At 39.5% G+C, this 16,137-nt stretch overlaps 1 protein-coding gene across 3 annotated transcripts in view; it reads left to right on the top strand.

Moving 5' to 3' along the window:
• ephb1 (EPH receptor B1) overlaps positions 1–16,137 on the top strand; it is a 168,569-nt gene that overhangs the window by 108,946 nt on the left and 43,486 nt on the right. For all 3 annotated transcript variants that reach the window (XM_088428902.1, XM_088428903.1, XM_088428901.1), the window contains exons 5-6: positions 1,048–1,383; positions 12,233–12,357. In XM_088428902.1, the coding sequence (XP_088285028.1) occupies positions 1,048–1,383; positions 12,233–12,357 (461 nt within the window). The remainder of the gene's footprint in view (positions 1–1,047; positions 1,384–12,232; positions 12,358–16,137) is intronic.

Below are 16,137 nucleotides of genomic sequence, written 5' to 3'. Positions count from 1 at the left end.
TTTTAAGCAGCCGAATGCGAACGCGCCACTCGAGCAAAACACTTTTGTTTTATCGTTGTGTGATTTTTCCATGAATCTCATTTGGGAGGTTTTTGCTCCTGGGGAGTCAACGAGAGCGTGAATCTCCGGGGCCACTTGGATAAGAATACTCCATGCAACACTGCATTTTGCTAAATAACCAATGTTTGATAGACACAAACGTTTCGCTGTATGATCCCTCTGGGTGTGAGGGGAATAAATTTGCATTGCAATTGTGCTGAAGAAAGAGGAAGAAGAAAAAATAGGTGGCCTTTGCCAACAACACATTACGCTAACTAAATCCATCCAATTGCACAAAATAGAATTTGTCATCTGCAACGGTGTCTTTTAAGTTGATATCTCAGAACAGTGATTTTAAAATGAAGGCACTTCAGTTAGATCCTAGCAGGATTTCTGCAGTGATCAGCAAATATCATTTAATACTTTTTAACTCATTCAATCCCAAGGAATTTTTTTTTTTTTACATTTTTAAGAGTCCAATTTAATCCAGTTACTTATTTTGTTACGTGATTTAGCGTGTGTTTAGCTGAAGCTTTGTCTAAAAATGTCTGGTACTAAATTAATGAAGTACTAAGATAAATGATTACTTTACTTATTAATCAATTACTTAGTTATGTAATTGATGACTTATTACCCAACGTTACCCATGACATTAGTACTGAATGAAAGTAATCAGTTACTTTCAGTTACTTACCACCTAAAATAATCCATTACTTAAGTACTTAATTTCCTAAATGATTTGAACCTGATAAAAATTGTTTTTGTGTTACTGCTACTGTAGTATTCAATAATTACTTATTTATGAATTCACCATCAATTTTGAACATTTGAACTATATATATATATATATATATATGCATTGTTGTTCATCTGTGTGCTCTGATTGGCTGGCAACAAGTTCAGATTGTCCCCCGCCTAATGTACAGAGTCAGCTGCTTATGTGACTTGTATGCCATAGAAATTTAAGGTACCTCGATTTTGTCTTAGACATTGCATGTATCTCTGCAGGCGTCCCATCCAGCCCGAGGAACGTGATCTCCATCGTGAACGAGACCTCCGTGATCCTGGAGTGGCATTCTCCACGAGAGACGGGCGGCCGGGGCGACGTGGTCTACAACATCCTTTGCAAAAAATGCCAGGCCGACCGTCGCGCCTGCTCCCACTGTGACGACAATGTGGAATTCGTTCCTCGTCAGCTGGGTCTGACCGAGACCAGGGTGTTCATAAGCAACCTGCTGGCGCACACCCTCTACAGCTTTGAGATCCAGGCTGTCAACGGCGTCAGCAATAAGAGCCCGTATCCGTCCCAGCATGTGTCCATAGACATCACCACCAACCAGGCCGGTAAGTGGCTGCCGTCGCAAGCTGTGATGAATGACAGGTGGGGCTCATTAGCCTTAAGTCATCATTTATTTTATGCTATTGGGGTAAAATTCAAGTTTTATTTCATCCCGTGTGAAAAGTTTCTATTTGGTACACTTTTTCTTGGCACAAAGGGCATTTCTACAGAACTGGTCAAATCTTTTTTGACTGGTGAATCAATTGTAACTTTTTCAGACCACAAGACACACTCAAAATATGTTAACTTCATAAAGAATTGACAGTTTGCTGTAATGTTTTTTTTTTTTTTTATGCACCTTACACAGGTATATGGAATTTTCAAACAAATATTGTATGAAAGTTCAAGGACAGTGCAATGGGTGAGAGTGGTTAGCACGTTATGCCTCGCTGTTCTGAGGTATCAGGTTTGATGCCATCCCTAGCATTTCTGTATGGGGTTTCCATGTTCTCCCTGTGCCTGTGTGGGTTTTCTCCAGGGAGTTTCCTCCCACGATCCCCCCCAAAAAAACATACATGGTAGGTATATTGGACAGGCAAAAGTGCCCTTACGTTTGTTTATGAGTGTAATTTGTCGCTTGTTTATGTGGGTTAGGGTTAGGGTGCCCCGTGATCGGCTGGCAACCAGTTTAATATAATCAAGGGGGTACATCATTAAAAAATGTTTGAGAAGCTGTGATGGATAAAATACGGTTGTTGATGCAGATGTCATCGGTAAATAACATTTACACCATTTATATATAACATTTTATATATTTCCTCCTATAATAATCGAAGCGTAAAGTAACGAGGGAGCAATTTATATGTTTAAAAAGCCAACCATCTTATCTTAAGCTTGACTGCTGTGATCTTGATCTAAAGGCAAACCGTGACTGCATGTTTTTACCGAAAATTGATGGTCAAGTTTTCTATGAGTTATTTTGAAATACGGTGGAAGATTTCAGGATAAAGTGAATGAGTCCGAAGTTGGAGGGAAGACGACTAAAGAGCATATCCATACCAATGAAGGCGAGGGAAAGGAAAGTAAATGGGCCTTGTTAGCGGGGTGGTCTATAGTGCTTTGACAGCCTAATAGAACGGCCGACTGATAGATGGAGACTGAGACGAGGAAATGCCAATGTCTATTACAGAGGTTGGCCGCCATAATGAAGTGTAATCTGCCAAGCGTGCGTCCCGCTCTTTGTGGCTATTTCTTGCCCGGTAATTGTTCCTGTTACAACACGGGCAAGTTGACAAGACTGAATTCTTCAGAAAGAATATCAAAAGCATCCAAATCTATTCTCAGTTTGCTCCACAAAAACATGTCATGGTGTCAGGTGAAATTGCTCGCTGTAATTATGTATTTTGCTGGAATAAAACCTCTTTTGGCGTTTAATTGGAACCTGACACACCAGATGGTTTATTTTATAAAGGAATTTCTTTCATAAATCAATCTGAAGATGAGCCATGTACTCGGGGGGATTAGATGAGTGTTGACGCCGCTATTACTCCAACATGCCAAACATTCAACTACGATATTCGCATGGGACGTGCAGTTGACTCGATTTCCTTGATCGACGATGTGTAGAATTATTGATGAATTTGTTGTTCCTCTTTGTATTATTTCTATGGAATATAAAAATCTGAGCTGTCTCAATGTTTTTTTTCTCCTTGCCAATAGAGTCCCTCGCCATATTGACATTAATTCTCATCTCACTCTCTCATCATATATCCACCTGAGACACATCAACATTTGTCCTTTGACACTTTTGATAAAAAATATAAAGTGTTTTTTTGTTCAAAAGAACCCAATCTTGTTCATTGTGCAAAACAAAACGATTTTGGATTGAATCTAATTTCTCATTCAGTCCCCCAAAAAATGGCTCAAAATCAATAACCCATAATCAATGAGGAATTGGGCCAAACCCCAAAGCGTGCCGAAATGAATAACTCATTAACAACCTAACTTTGAGTTATTTGTTTTGGATTTAGCCCAATACTCATGTAGCCCAAAAAGTTGGCCCAAAATGAATAACACATATGCAATAAGGAGTTGGGCTAAACCCAAAATAGTGCCAAAATAAAAAAAAAAACCTTAACAACCCAATTCTGGGTTATTCATTTTGAACAAACATATTGAGCTAAAAATAAATAAATAAGTTGGTATGTTGTATCAGTCTTGGGTTATTTTTGACAGGTTTTACATTGCACTCACACAAATAGATTAAATAACCCCAAAAAACACACTTGATGGTTTGTTGGTTACTTCTTGTGACTCAACAGAAATGAGCTACCAAAAAACCAAATGGGTTGTTACCAATTCAATGCAACGTTTTGTCTTAAATAATAATAAGCCCAAAAGTGTGGTCACTTTGACACAACTGTTTCCAGATTGTATTTGCTCAATATCCTCCCGAGAGCTGCTCTACTTATATTTGTCAACTGTAGTGGCATTTAATTTTCCTCAACATCTTTTGACTCATTGGGACGTCTCTACTAACTCCTAGTGTCCTCAATAGAGGACATCTCGGCCTTTCTAATGATGTCTCATGTGTTTGACTGAGATCCAATTTACTAATCTGTCTTGCTATGACAGAATGGACACAACAGTGAACACGAATAAAAAGTCTGAGTATCATAAAGATAATAAGGCAGGAATATTTTGCCTAATAGAGCAACTGTTCATGAATGTCCTGTAATTCAACTTACTTGACACTGGCATCACAAAATGTATCAAAAATACCTTTGCTGATAGCAGCCACACAATTTTTCATCAGTTACCTAACAACTATGTCCGCTTGTTTGGCAAAGGACACTATTTTATTGGTGCTGTCTCTTTACTAATTTAAAACTCAACCAGATTTATTTGCAAAATTATGTATTTGTATTCTGACTGCCTGAGGGGATGGTTTTTAATGTTTATTGTTTGCCAAAGTGCATCTACATTGTGTACTAAGGAAGTCGTCCTTAAAACCCTTGTGCAGTATTTTGACCGTTTTTTTTTGGATTTTAGCCAAGGAATGGCACACCCCTGCAAGTGTGACAACTAAGTAGTGGTGCCGTGTTGAACTTTGGCATGAAAGTGGTGAAATTTCAGCTCCCTACCGTCTTCCTTTTAACGTGAAATGCCTTTGTTAAGATCAAAGGATTGGACAAAATACCACACAAGGGTTAAAATGAAGCTCTGCCTACATATCGCCTTGATTTTCATCAATCCATCTTGGAAAGTACGCAACCAGTAAAGAGGTCGCATCAGTTAGAAATATGGGAACGCTCAGGAGGGAAAAAGAAGATGGCAGGGGAATAGGAATTAATCATACAGGTGAGACGAGAGTTTAAAGGACAAAGTAGTGCGAATGGCTGTAGAGCCCAGTGAAATTGCCCTGGAGTCCAGCGGGTGTCTGGGAGGATGCTCGGATCAATAGCGTGATTTAAGACTTCATTCGCCGACTGTGTTCACCAAGGAAAACAGAGACAAACGCGTATTGAACAAACTTTTCTCTTTTTTTGTCTTTAAAACCTGTACCAATAGTCACTGACGTGGTGCCCCCAATAACCGGTGATAGGACATTGTGATTTCCTAGGAATGTTTTGGAAGGGATCCTTTGAAATTATCGGCAGACATCTAAAGAAAGAGATGTCTGCCAATTATTTCAAAGGGGGAATATGTTAACCATCGATCAATCTGTCATATTTTTATTGATGTCCGCTACTGAGAACAATCGGGCTTAGTCAGGTACCTCCAATTAGTCAAAAGACACAGGCCAAAAGCAAATGCCCACAAGAGGACACAAAGAATAGGCCGGCTCTCAGGAGGATATAATCTCTTTTTTTTTTTTTCTCTCTTTTCTAGATAAGTCTTTCATCAAAACTCATATTTCACCCTCATTTTAAGACCTGTCATCATATAGGTTGCGGTTTACCACAGACAAATGTTTCGGCAAGAAGCCTGAAAACGCAGAAATAGAATCCAGAGACTACAAAGGTCCGAGAAAGTCCTCATTTTCTTGTCTAATCCCTCCCAGGCGTTTTACCGACACCACAGTCAGAAATGGAAAGGGGATTTTTCTATTACACAGTCCACACGTCTCATCTTTTCTGACTAGTGGGGCACACTCAATATTTCTGTGAACTTGCTGCCGCATCATCCTTGACCTACATTGTGAGCAGACATCCCGCTGACCTAAGTTGCCAAATATAGCTACCAACAATACGTTATACGATTCATCCGTCTGAAAATTTTCTACAACTTTAACAATATAACTACTACGTCCTTCACCCGCTATCGAAGAGTAAGTATTTCAAGTAATAAACAAAAATGTGACGGAAACTCGGTTTTGTACAAAACGTCTATGGCTATTGGAAACACTGTTCCATATGTTGTTTCATTTCTGGACGGAGCTGTCAAAAGTAATCTGTTAATCGCGAAACAATATGTTATCAAATTAATCTACAACTATTTTAATTATCAAGTAATCTGTCAAAGACAATGTTTAACTTAAAATCATCAAATTTCAGCCTCTCACCGGTTAATGATCCTAATTTGTGTAGTGCTTCGTAAAATTGGGTGTAGCATTCTGGAGAAATTGTGGTGGGGAAAAAAATACAGCATTTTCGAGGAACGTATTTTTGTTCTTTTCAAAAATCCCTTTCAAATCAATGTATAACGTCATCAATTTTTAACGTATTCCTCACTTCTTATATTTGGTCTTCCACTCAGGGAACTCCAATTGCCTGACAAGTTTCTCTTAAAAATATTGATCAATTTTTCGTGCGGGCCAAAATGATGTCAGCGGGTCGATATGAGCGCCATTTTTCAATGCCTGGAGCTTGACCTCATAAAATTTTTTAACAGACCATTGCCTCCGACGTTACTTGGTGACATGAGCCTCTCTGGTTGGACCAGATCCCAGCAGCACGTAATTGACGGCAGAGCTGGAATTGCGTTGGATGGGTTTGTTGGGAGGCCGCCTGAAATTAGTTCATCATCAATGTTGTGTCGCCTAAGCACGCCGATCTCCATTTTTTCTGAGATTGCGCCTCCACAGAAAGTTTAAGTTCACGTGGTGTCAGTGTGTGGTATCGCGACATGTTTGCGAGACTCAATATCGGCGTTTGTTTCGCCGCGCGTACGTCCCAGGTTACAGGCCGATTACGCCGCCATATAAAATATGAATCATTGTAGACTGACAGCAATGCTGCGAAATTAATGAGTCTTTTGGTTCTGCTTGGCAATTTTATAAATATTGCAGTCTTTCTTCAGTACATTTGAAGTCCTTTCCATTTTATTCTCATGGCCTCCCTCTGTCAGAGGCAGACACTGAGCGTCTCTGACTTTGATTAATGGCCAGCCAAGATCTGTATTAAAAGCCAGGGGCAGCAAGTTGGGCCAGATAAAAGTAGAACACCGTGGCAATGGACGAGCGGTGGGAAGAGAGGAGAGCAGGACACAGTCACCAATCATTGTCAGCATCACTGTCCCCGGGTGACAGCGGGGGACACGCTCGGAGGGGACAGCGGTGCGCCATTAGGCTGAAACTCAACCTCGTCAAGACATATTGTTTTTTCTTTTGTTTTTTTTTCACCTCGGAAACAAGGACGACAGAGTTTACAACACCGCTTTCTGAATCGGTTGAATTCTAAGAACATAAATCCTTCATTTGATATCCACCTGAGAAGCATTCTATTAATTTGTGTCCACCGTTGTGTCCATTTTATCTCAACAAAGTGAATTACATCCACCCAATCATGTGAGAGGCCACTGGAAAGGCTACTGATAGTGTAGCTCAAGAGAGTCAAAAATATAGACCAGAAAAAAAATGTTCACTTCAGTGGACAAAAAAAAAATAGGCTGGCGCTCAGGACAACATATACCAAAACAGACCAACAACACAAATATTCATTCAAGCCCCAAAGTTAAAATCAACCCAGTTGTTGGGGTAGTTTTGTTTGTTACTCATTTATGAAAGAAGTTGAAAGAAGTAACTCATAAACCAACTCAATTTACCCTTTTGGTTTTTGTATTAGGATATTTGTGTACCAGCAATCTAAAAACTGTGTTAAAAAAAACAAAAAACAAATATTAGGTCAGAAAGAAAACCCAGCTAAGTGAATTTTAGTTTTAACCCATAAGGTTGGCTCAAAATGAAAAAAAAAAGGGTTATAGATTTTTAGTTTTTACCCCGTGTTTGAGCTAAAAAAAAACAAAAACTAAGTCCAAAATCAACAACTCAAAATTAGATCGGTTATGGGTTATTTATTTTCATCCAAATTTTTGGGCTAAACACAGAATTTTCTCAAAATTAATTAGCCATGAATGACCCACTTTTGTGTAAAATGATGAATTGGGCTACCCCAACATAAATAACCAAACGTTGGATTAAGTTGGAGTTATTCATTTTGACCCAATTTTTGGGACTAAATGAGGAAATGGGGTAAACCCAAAATTGTGTTTAAAAAATTGCATTATTTTGTGCAAAACCACCTAAAAACGCTTTAATAATGTCCCAACTATTTGGTTTAAATATATTACCCATAAAGTTGAGTCCCTTTATAACCCAATTTAGGTTCTTTTTGAACTGGTTTTAGAGTGCATGATGTTTCCTACTCTGAGCAAGCAAAGTGAAGGTTTGGAAAACACAAAAATGTAAACCAAGCTGTATACTAAATACTGTACTGATTATAGATGCATACCCATTGATTTTTTTTTCTTCCCCAGACCATATCATATTAGAACCTCAAATCTAAATGTATTTTATTGGCATTTCATGTGATGGACAAATGATCACATAATTGCCAAATGGAAGGAAAATGATACATATTTAGTTAGCCACATTTATTTGAAGACTCCTACATAAAAATCAAGTGCAATTACCCAAGTACGGATACTTTTGCAAGCCATACACTCTCTGTCCTATATATAATAAGCATGTGTATCATGTGTCATTTTCCTTCCTTGTTCACGCCAGTTGATGCACCACATGAAATCCCAATAAATGATGTTTGTGTTTGCGGTTGTAACTTGACTAAATGTGGAAAAGTTCAAGGGGAAACCAATCAGTCTGACTTCTCCAAGCCTGATTAGCTTCTCATTAGATATTTTAACGTTTTTTTAGTCTTTTTTTTTTTTTTTCCCCCCTTGGCCTGGAAAGGCGCAAATGCATTCCCAAACTCTACTTTCCACTGCGAGAATGTCATGCGGCGTGTTCTGTCAGGAACAGCGTGTGCCTGTGGCGAGTAATTGATAACGTGGCCCGGGGAGGCCACGCTAAGGCCGCTCACCGGAGCGTGAAGCAGCCCGAGAGGCTCAAGTGCTGCAAGGTGTCGCTCTGTCTTCACACTCTCTGTCAAGGCTTGGCTTGAGAGCCAAGGGAGGCAGATGCCACGCAATCCCTTTTTACAAACATGATGATTAGAACCCAAATATTTGTTTCCATTTGCATTTCTGTGTCGTTATCAGGCACTCGAATCTCTGAATGTTTACTCCAATTAAAGCCACGGGATAGGCCATCTAATTCAAATAAAGCTTGCTTTCAAAGCGAAGAAGCTGTCGCAAGTTTATTTTTTCCCTTTGACAAACCTCTTGAGATTGGAGAACGGCACTATGTGGGCGACGTACGAGTAAGGGATGGCAAAGAAATGGAGCGACTACTCAGGGAGCTTGATAAAAAAAGGGGCATTAAATAAAGAGAGGATGCCATTTGCAGCCTTTTGAGGAAAGGACTTATTCACAAGCATGGCAAGTTGAGGCCAGGAGGAGAAATGATGAGACCTCAGCGGTGAGCCGGCCAAGAGCCAAGATGAGTGATGGGAGAAAAAATTAGAACACACGCTCATGGCGGCCTTCTACAAATACCAACGCATTAAACACAACAGAAGCCACTGCAGTTTGTTTTGTAATCAAACCGGCTTGTCTGTCCACAACTTAGCTTGCTGATGAGAAAGTTTCTTTGGCTCTATCACCCTTTGAATTGCTGTTAGATTTGCATCAAGTCATATTCACTCATGATGTTGAGAAGCTTCTGAGATGTTTTTGAATATTAGCCAAAAAACAAAATAGTCCAAAGTTGGGGTGAAATGATTTGAAAAGATTCTCCAAGCAATTTTTCTGCCTCCGGAACTCTTTTATTCGGGTAACACTTTCAACCCAAATGCCCCATGTAGGCCGGTGAGAGCCATCTGATTAGTTGCTGTTCCTACTGATCACTTTTTTAAAAATCCAGGTTTATTTAAATACTCTCTTTTAACCAGCAAAAATGGAAACTGCATTTTTAACGTCACTTGGTATTGTAAACCAAATGAGGGAGATTAATATCTAAAACAGCCAACTGCTACGGACAGTTTAAATCTAAGAAAATAATCGTCAGGTTCGGTCAACTTAAAACATTTAATGAACGACATACAAGGAAGGAAGACAAGAGACTTTAGATTATTATTGCTCACGAGGAGAACGGACAGAGATGTGTTTGCAGAACGTGTCTCCTACCGCTCTGGGAACACAGTTTGTCAAGCCTTTTTGTTTATATCAATTATTGCAGGGGTCCCCAACTTGTTTATCACCATGGACCTGTCAACACCAGATATTTTTAGAAATAATAAAAGTTCATATGTCAAATCCAAGGCTTAATCTTTATTCAAAAGATTTCCCCATCAAGCTCTTTCAGTATATTGTGAAACGTCACTGTGATGAAAAAAAATGCAAAGACTGCCATCCTCTCTCTTGCTAAGCCTGTGACATTTAGAAACCTGACAACCCGGTTTAAATCACGTCGGAACGCAACAAATAGATGCAAAACAAAACTTGTTATCAGCACCCAGGAAATGTATTTTTCCCTCACAAGCAGAGGGTCCAGGTTATTGAACCCTTTGATGCTTCTGTCAGCGCTGAGAAGGCGGCACTGAATCTGTAAATGTCACTCGTGTGAATGTCTGCCAGGAGATAAAGACAGGGTAATTCATTTTGCACTGGCATATGTTACCAAAAAAAAAAAAAAATCCACAGACTCTCAGTCTTAACTCCCCTTGGGTTGAAAATGACGATTTTTTTTTGTTTGTTTTTTTCGTTTCGACAGTGCTTTATTAAACTCAAGCTTAACACCGACAGCCCAAGTCAAACATATCTTCTGCTTAAAGCTAAGAAACACCCTCACACACATACACGTACACGCACAATATGGATGATTGCCTCCGCTCCAATAAGACAGTCCCTAAGCGAAGGCCGAAGAGTGCGCGGATGAAGTAGAGTTGACAGAGTAAAGGGCAACATTCTTGGAATGAACAGAAAATTGCAGACTACCCGGGATAATTGAGGCGCTGGCTGAAGCTGACAGGACACTTTGCAGACAGAAAGAAAATGCAACACAGGTGGCGAAATGGGACATGAATACTGATGGGCCAAAGTTAACACCACCCGTCCATCCATCCATGAATTTTCTTAAGCTTATTCAAGGTAACGTCTAGATGGCAGCAAACTCCTTTTTCTGATAACCGAGATATTTAATTACAGACATTTTTGGCAATAATTAGTGAAAATGTTCTTGTTTGACAGCACTATTTTACATTTATATGTCAAAGTATTATTGTTCTACTTTTATTGTAAATGAGCACCCTTTTGCAATATCCTGTGCATATTTTGGACAAACTCTTCTGCATTCTCCTCACAGTATTTTAGCCAAGGCATTTCCTAGAAATGTGATAGCTATGGTAAGTTGGTTCTACCGTTTCAAACGGTAGTAATGACATTTTGTCATTACTCAAATATCAAAATAATTGTCAATTGTTGTTGATTAACCAACTAAATTTCCCTCATCCCTGCACTCAATGATTGTCGTTTCCCTGACGAGTCTGAGTCCAGTTTATACTGGTAAAAAGATCAACAAACCATCATCAAATCAAAAACTTAACTCTTTAAGTGGCATGGATGAGAATACTCATCTTTCAAAATAGTAATAAGAATAATAAATGATAAAATTCTGGTCATGTACGTTACTTTATGGAGTGTAGCTGACACCCTTGACTAATGCTTACCTAATATAAGCCAATTGAGCACTTTAGTGATAACTGTGGTCATTGTATGCCAGTTTTTGTAACACATATATTACCGACATGCGATTTAAAGTAAGGCATGGAAATCATTCTTTCATATGATACCACCCATATTTACATAGACAAAGCACACAATATTTTGTGGGCGTTGAAAGATGAATGAAAATGCTAAATATACTGGCTCTCTAGAGTCTTTTTTTTGTTTTCCGAAAATGCTTGGCACTCAAAGTTAAAATTTATATATTCATTAATATGCTTTGTAATACATAGTGTACATGTTACGTCTAAAGATTTGTTAACCATAGTTTGATTAAATCCTAGGTTTTAATGATACGTTCCGACTGTTCCGAACTTAGGAATCGCGTGAGGCAGGACAGTTATAGTTACTCTATCCACCACCAGGGGTACCGGAAGTGAGGTTTTAATCGGTAGAATGTAAATACCAGGGATTGAATGTGAGTTAATCTCTCTGAGCGCTGGCCGAAGGAGCGATCAGATCCACCTTGATAGTTGGTATGTTCACTTGTGATATTATCCTGAGTTCGTTGTTTAATTTCTACCTCGGTTTCAAATGAAACGGCTGGCGTGCTGCCCTCGACGAGTAATCCAAACTCCTACATAGTGGTTGTGCGATTACTGGACAATTAAAGTCAACTGATTGCATCACACAGTGTTTGCAAAAGAGGTCTACGGCCCTTCCTGTTGATTGTGATCATGTTGAGTTCAATTACCTTAAAGAGTCATATCTTCTATAGCTGGATTCATGGGAGAGCTCACGGAAAGTTGATAGAGACCTTGAAAGATTGTGTTTTTTTTTTCCTTCTTCCTACAGCTCCCTCTATTGTTCCCATCATGCATCAGATCAGCTCCACCATGAACAGCTTCACTTTGTCCTGGCCGCAACCAGAACAGCCCAATGGTATCATTCTGGATTATGAGCTACGATACCACGAGAAGGTAAGGTACTCCTTGTAACTGATGGAATGTTTTTGATTAGGAAGTGTCTTAAGTCATTCACTTGCCAATGTGCGCTGTAAGTTGTTTTAATCATGAGCACTATCTTTGTTTTCATTTTAATTCTGGAAATTGTTGACACTATGTTTTGTTGGTTTGCTAGCCACTTGTTAAAGTTTTACATCTCACCAATCTTACTTGTGGGCATGGCATATGATATCAACATTAAAGTCTGACGTTATGATGATCCGAAGCAAAAGTATCACACATAGTTCTAAAATTTTGTTTTTGAAATATTTTCCATTTTGAAAAGAAGTGTTTTGTATTTACTAGAATCCCTTTTTTTAAACAAAACCTTGGATATTTGGTACATTAATGACCATGTTAAGGATGGATGGATGGATGGATTGATTGATTTACATTAGGGTTTGAAGTATTGCGATATCAAGCTAGGTAGGTGCATATTAGCTAGCTACTTTTACATTAGGGTTTGATATATTGCGATATCAAGCTAGGTAGGTGCATATTAGCGAGCTACCTAGCCGAGAGAGAGAGAGAGAGAGAGAGAGAGAGAGAGAGAGAGAGAGAGAGAGAGAGAGCGATTAGCTAATTAGCTGGGTGTGTCTAGATACGCATTAGCTAGCTGGCTAGATAGACACTACCTAGCTGGCCACATACTTGCTACTAGGTCATTTTCAACCAGTTCTTCCAACTTTGCTAATTACATAGATACAAGAGATTTACATAGATCCTAACTGGGCAGGTGACCTTCAGTTCTTCCTACTTGGACGGTTCCTCCACATACACATTGTTGTCAGTTGACTGTCATTAAACTAACTTCAAAGAGGCAGCTCACGGACTCGAGTCTGCTCCGCAAGTAGCATCATCTGACATATTTAGACATCCCTTCAAAAAAGAAAAGAACTGATGACAGCACTGGTGGTTATTGAAACGTTGACATTTTAAAAGGCCTTGTTTGATATAGTAGACTTGAGTACTTTGATCAAAATTTGGGCGGTTGCTGTTAGATGATTGTATGCCCACCCCATCGTTTTTACTCTGTTTCTCCAAATCAATGCTGCTTTTTGCGTATCCAATGCAATTTCATCGTCACACACAATAACAATAAATTTTGGCGTGCAGATAATGTTTTCATTGTGTTGACCTATGCTCTCGGCCCTCAGCGACCAGTGCGTCAATCTGCCCCGCTGTGAAAATGCATTGCGTCCGAGGGGTGAATCACATCGATCCGTCTGCTCTCTCACAATGCGTCTGCTTTATTAAGTCGCCGCGAAGCCTATACTGCCCCGGTATTGACCCGCAGCCAATTCCCAAGGCCTCGCATATACCGATAGCAAGAGATCAGAGCCTCAAGCTTTTATTTATATATTTATTTTTCGGGGCTCTTGTTTGTCCTCCTAAAGCTGATCGATAGGCTGTGCCACGTTGGTCATGCACTTTTGCCTTTTACGAGATTTGGTAAGCCCTCCTCATCTTCTGCTTACTCAATAATACATTGAACTCCAGCCAGCGCATACTGTAATGTACTTCACCACGGACAGGACGCCTCCTTAATTTTAGGATTGAATCATATAATTTGCTTTCCGTGTATAGGACGTACTAACAGGTTGGCGATTGCAACGATGAAACACAGACAACACCCACCTTGTCATTGACTACAGTACCGCTAAGAGCTGAATGATGAACGTAAAACAGGAAACAGAAAGGTAGTTTATCCTCACCACTTTTGCGACTTCAGTGCTCCTTTTTTGTTTTTTCTCAAAAGATGGTCTCTTTACAGCCGCAGTACAGAGAGGTGGGCTTAGATGCACATGTGGGGGAGGGGGGTGGAGTGTGTGCAGATGCAGCAGAGAATGTGGGAAATGACAACACACACTCAGTCTGGCCCTATTTTGCAGAACTCACTTATCGGGGGGGTTTTATGGATGGCCATTAACTGTAAAAAAACAAGGGAACATTGTTGAATCACTTGAAAGAATTCTTAATACAGACTAAATATCATTTTTGTAATACCTTTATTTTCTCATGTATTTAAATTCCAAAGTAATATATGAATTGTCACAAATCAATATCTACCTGCAGCTCCTCTCTCTTACTCAAGTCTGTTCAGTTTCTGGATACATTCATTCACATTCCATCTGCTCCGCTACAAGAATCGCTTTCTTCTAGAAAGCTACTATAATGCCCGTTTGTGAACAAGGATGCACTTAGACGTCGGTTCATTGAAAATGAGGCGCTGACATCCTCAGGCTAACGCGAACTAGCCGCAACTGATACACTGGCTGCTAAAAGCTAACTGACTCCATCTACTTTTTCCCTTTAGCTTGTCCCATTACCGTAATTACCATGAAACTACATCAAATATAGAAATGCGCATTTATATGTTATAAATAAACGTATGTGGCTGACAATCACGATCTTTCTCGAATATTGTCGCGAAAAAACAGTCTAATATTTAAGATACCATGCATAAGACGCAGCCATACTTTTGGGCTTCATTTTTTTGGGGAAAAAAATTGTGCCCTATGTATGTGGAAACACTGCCAATTATCATGTGAACGATTCATTTCAAACAAGTTTTAGCAACGGTTCATAAATCTATATCTTTCATTTGAATATATAATGTCTTTATTTTTTCCCAAGTCATCGCTTAGTCAGCTAGCAATACCCTCATGCTGACCTTTGTTCATGAAACGGAATCCAGTCGCAAAGGACTTGAGAAAGCTTATCTTCCAGGCGGCTTAGTGTCATGTAAATAACAATTATACAGCCCCCTATTAGACCATGAATATCAATGAAAGATAATCCTGTTGATGTTTACGTAGCGCATCCTCACGCAAATAGATGAACACAGTGTAATGACAAATTAAGGAATGGCGAAGGACAAAATGACTAATTGCACTGGGATCATTCAGGTAAACACGCTCCATCATATTGAAAGGGCATTCTTGGGTTTTAGCTCAGATTTCGCTGGAAGTGAGCTGCCGATATGAATTGTTTGTTGTGCGTTGCCATGTTACATGCCTTCTGGTTCACGGTATCTGCACTGCTTCTGAGAAAATCCCACGCTGGTGTATATGCAGCCTCTAACTGAGAGAAGACGTTTGCTATGTCTATTGGAAAAAAGAAAAAAAAAAAGAAAACAGGCCTGCACATCCCCGGGTTACTAATTTACCATCGTAAAAAGATATTCCCTCATAAAATACGCCCGTCTTCTGATTCAAACATCTTTCCAGTCTGAAGGCGTTTTTTTTTTTTTTTTTATTTGGCTGTTATTGTCCCAGCATGCCTTGCACAGTCAAGTTATCCCGAACCCCGCGGAAAGTCATCTTGCCGTAAATTCCGTCTTGCAGGAGGCGATTGCTGTCAATTTGCCATGCAAGCTTCTCCTGCAACGCCATGTTGTCACACCCTTATTGTTGTGGATTTGGCTAATTTGGACAACGCCCAAGTCATTTCCTGCCATGTTGGAGGTTGTTTTCGTTTGTAAATTGAAGAATGATTATGACGGGGGAATGGCGTGGAGGAAGCAAGGTCCCGTGTGCGATTGAAATCAGCAGTGTTTTATTTAAATATTTATCTATGTTTGACTGCGGCATCTCTGAGACAGTGGTTCTCAAATGAGGGTACATGTACACCTGGGGATACAGCACGTTATTGTTTTTCAACCTCTAACAAAAAGTTACGTTTTCCAAATTAGAAGCAAATTAATTTTAACAAGAAGTAACGTACCATATAGTTCCGACTATAAACCGCTACTTT

The sequence above is a fragment of the Hippichthys cyanospilos genome, chromosome 12, assembly GCF_059441005.1.
Source record: "Hippichthys cyanospilos isolate Australia breed blue-spotted pipefish chromosome 12, RoL_Hcya_1.0, whole genome shotgun sequence".
NCBI classification, from domain to species: Eukaryota; Metazoa; Chordata; class Actinopteri; order Syngnathiformes; family Syngnathidae; genus Hippichthys; species Hippichthys cyanospilos.
The sequence above is the reverse complement of the archived record's forward strand: the minus strand, read 5'-3'. Positions and strand labels throughout refer to the sequence as shown.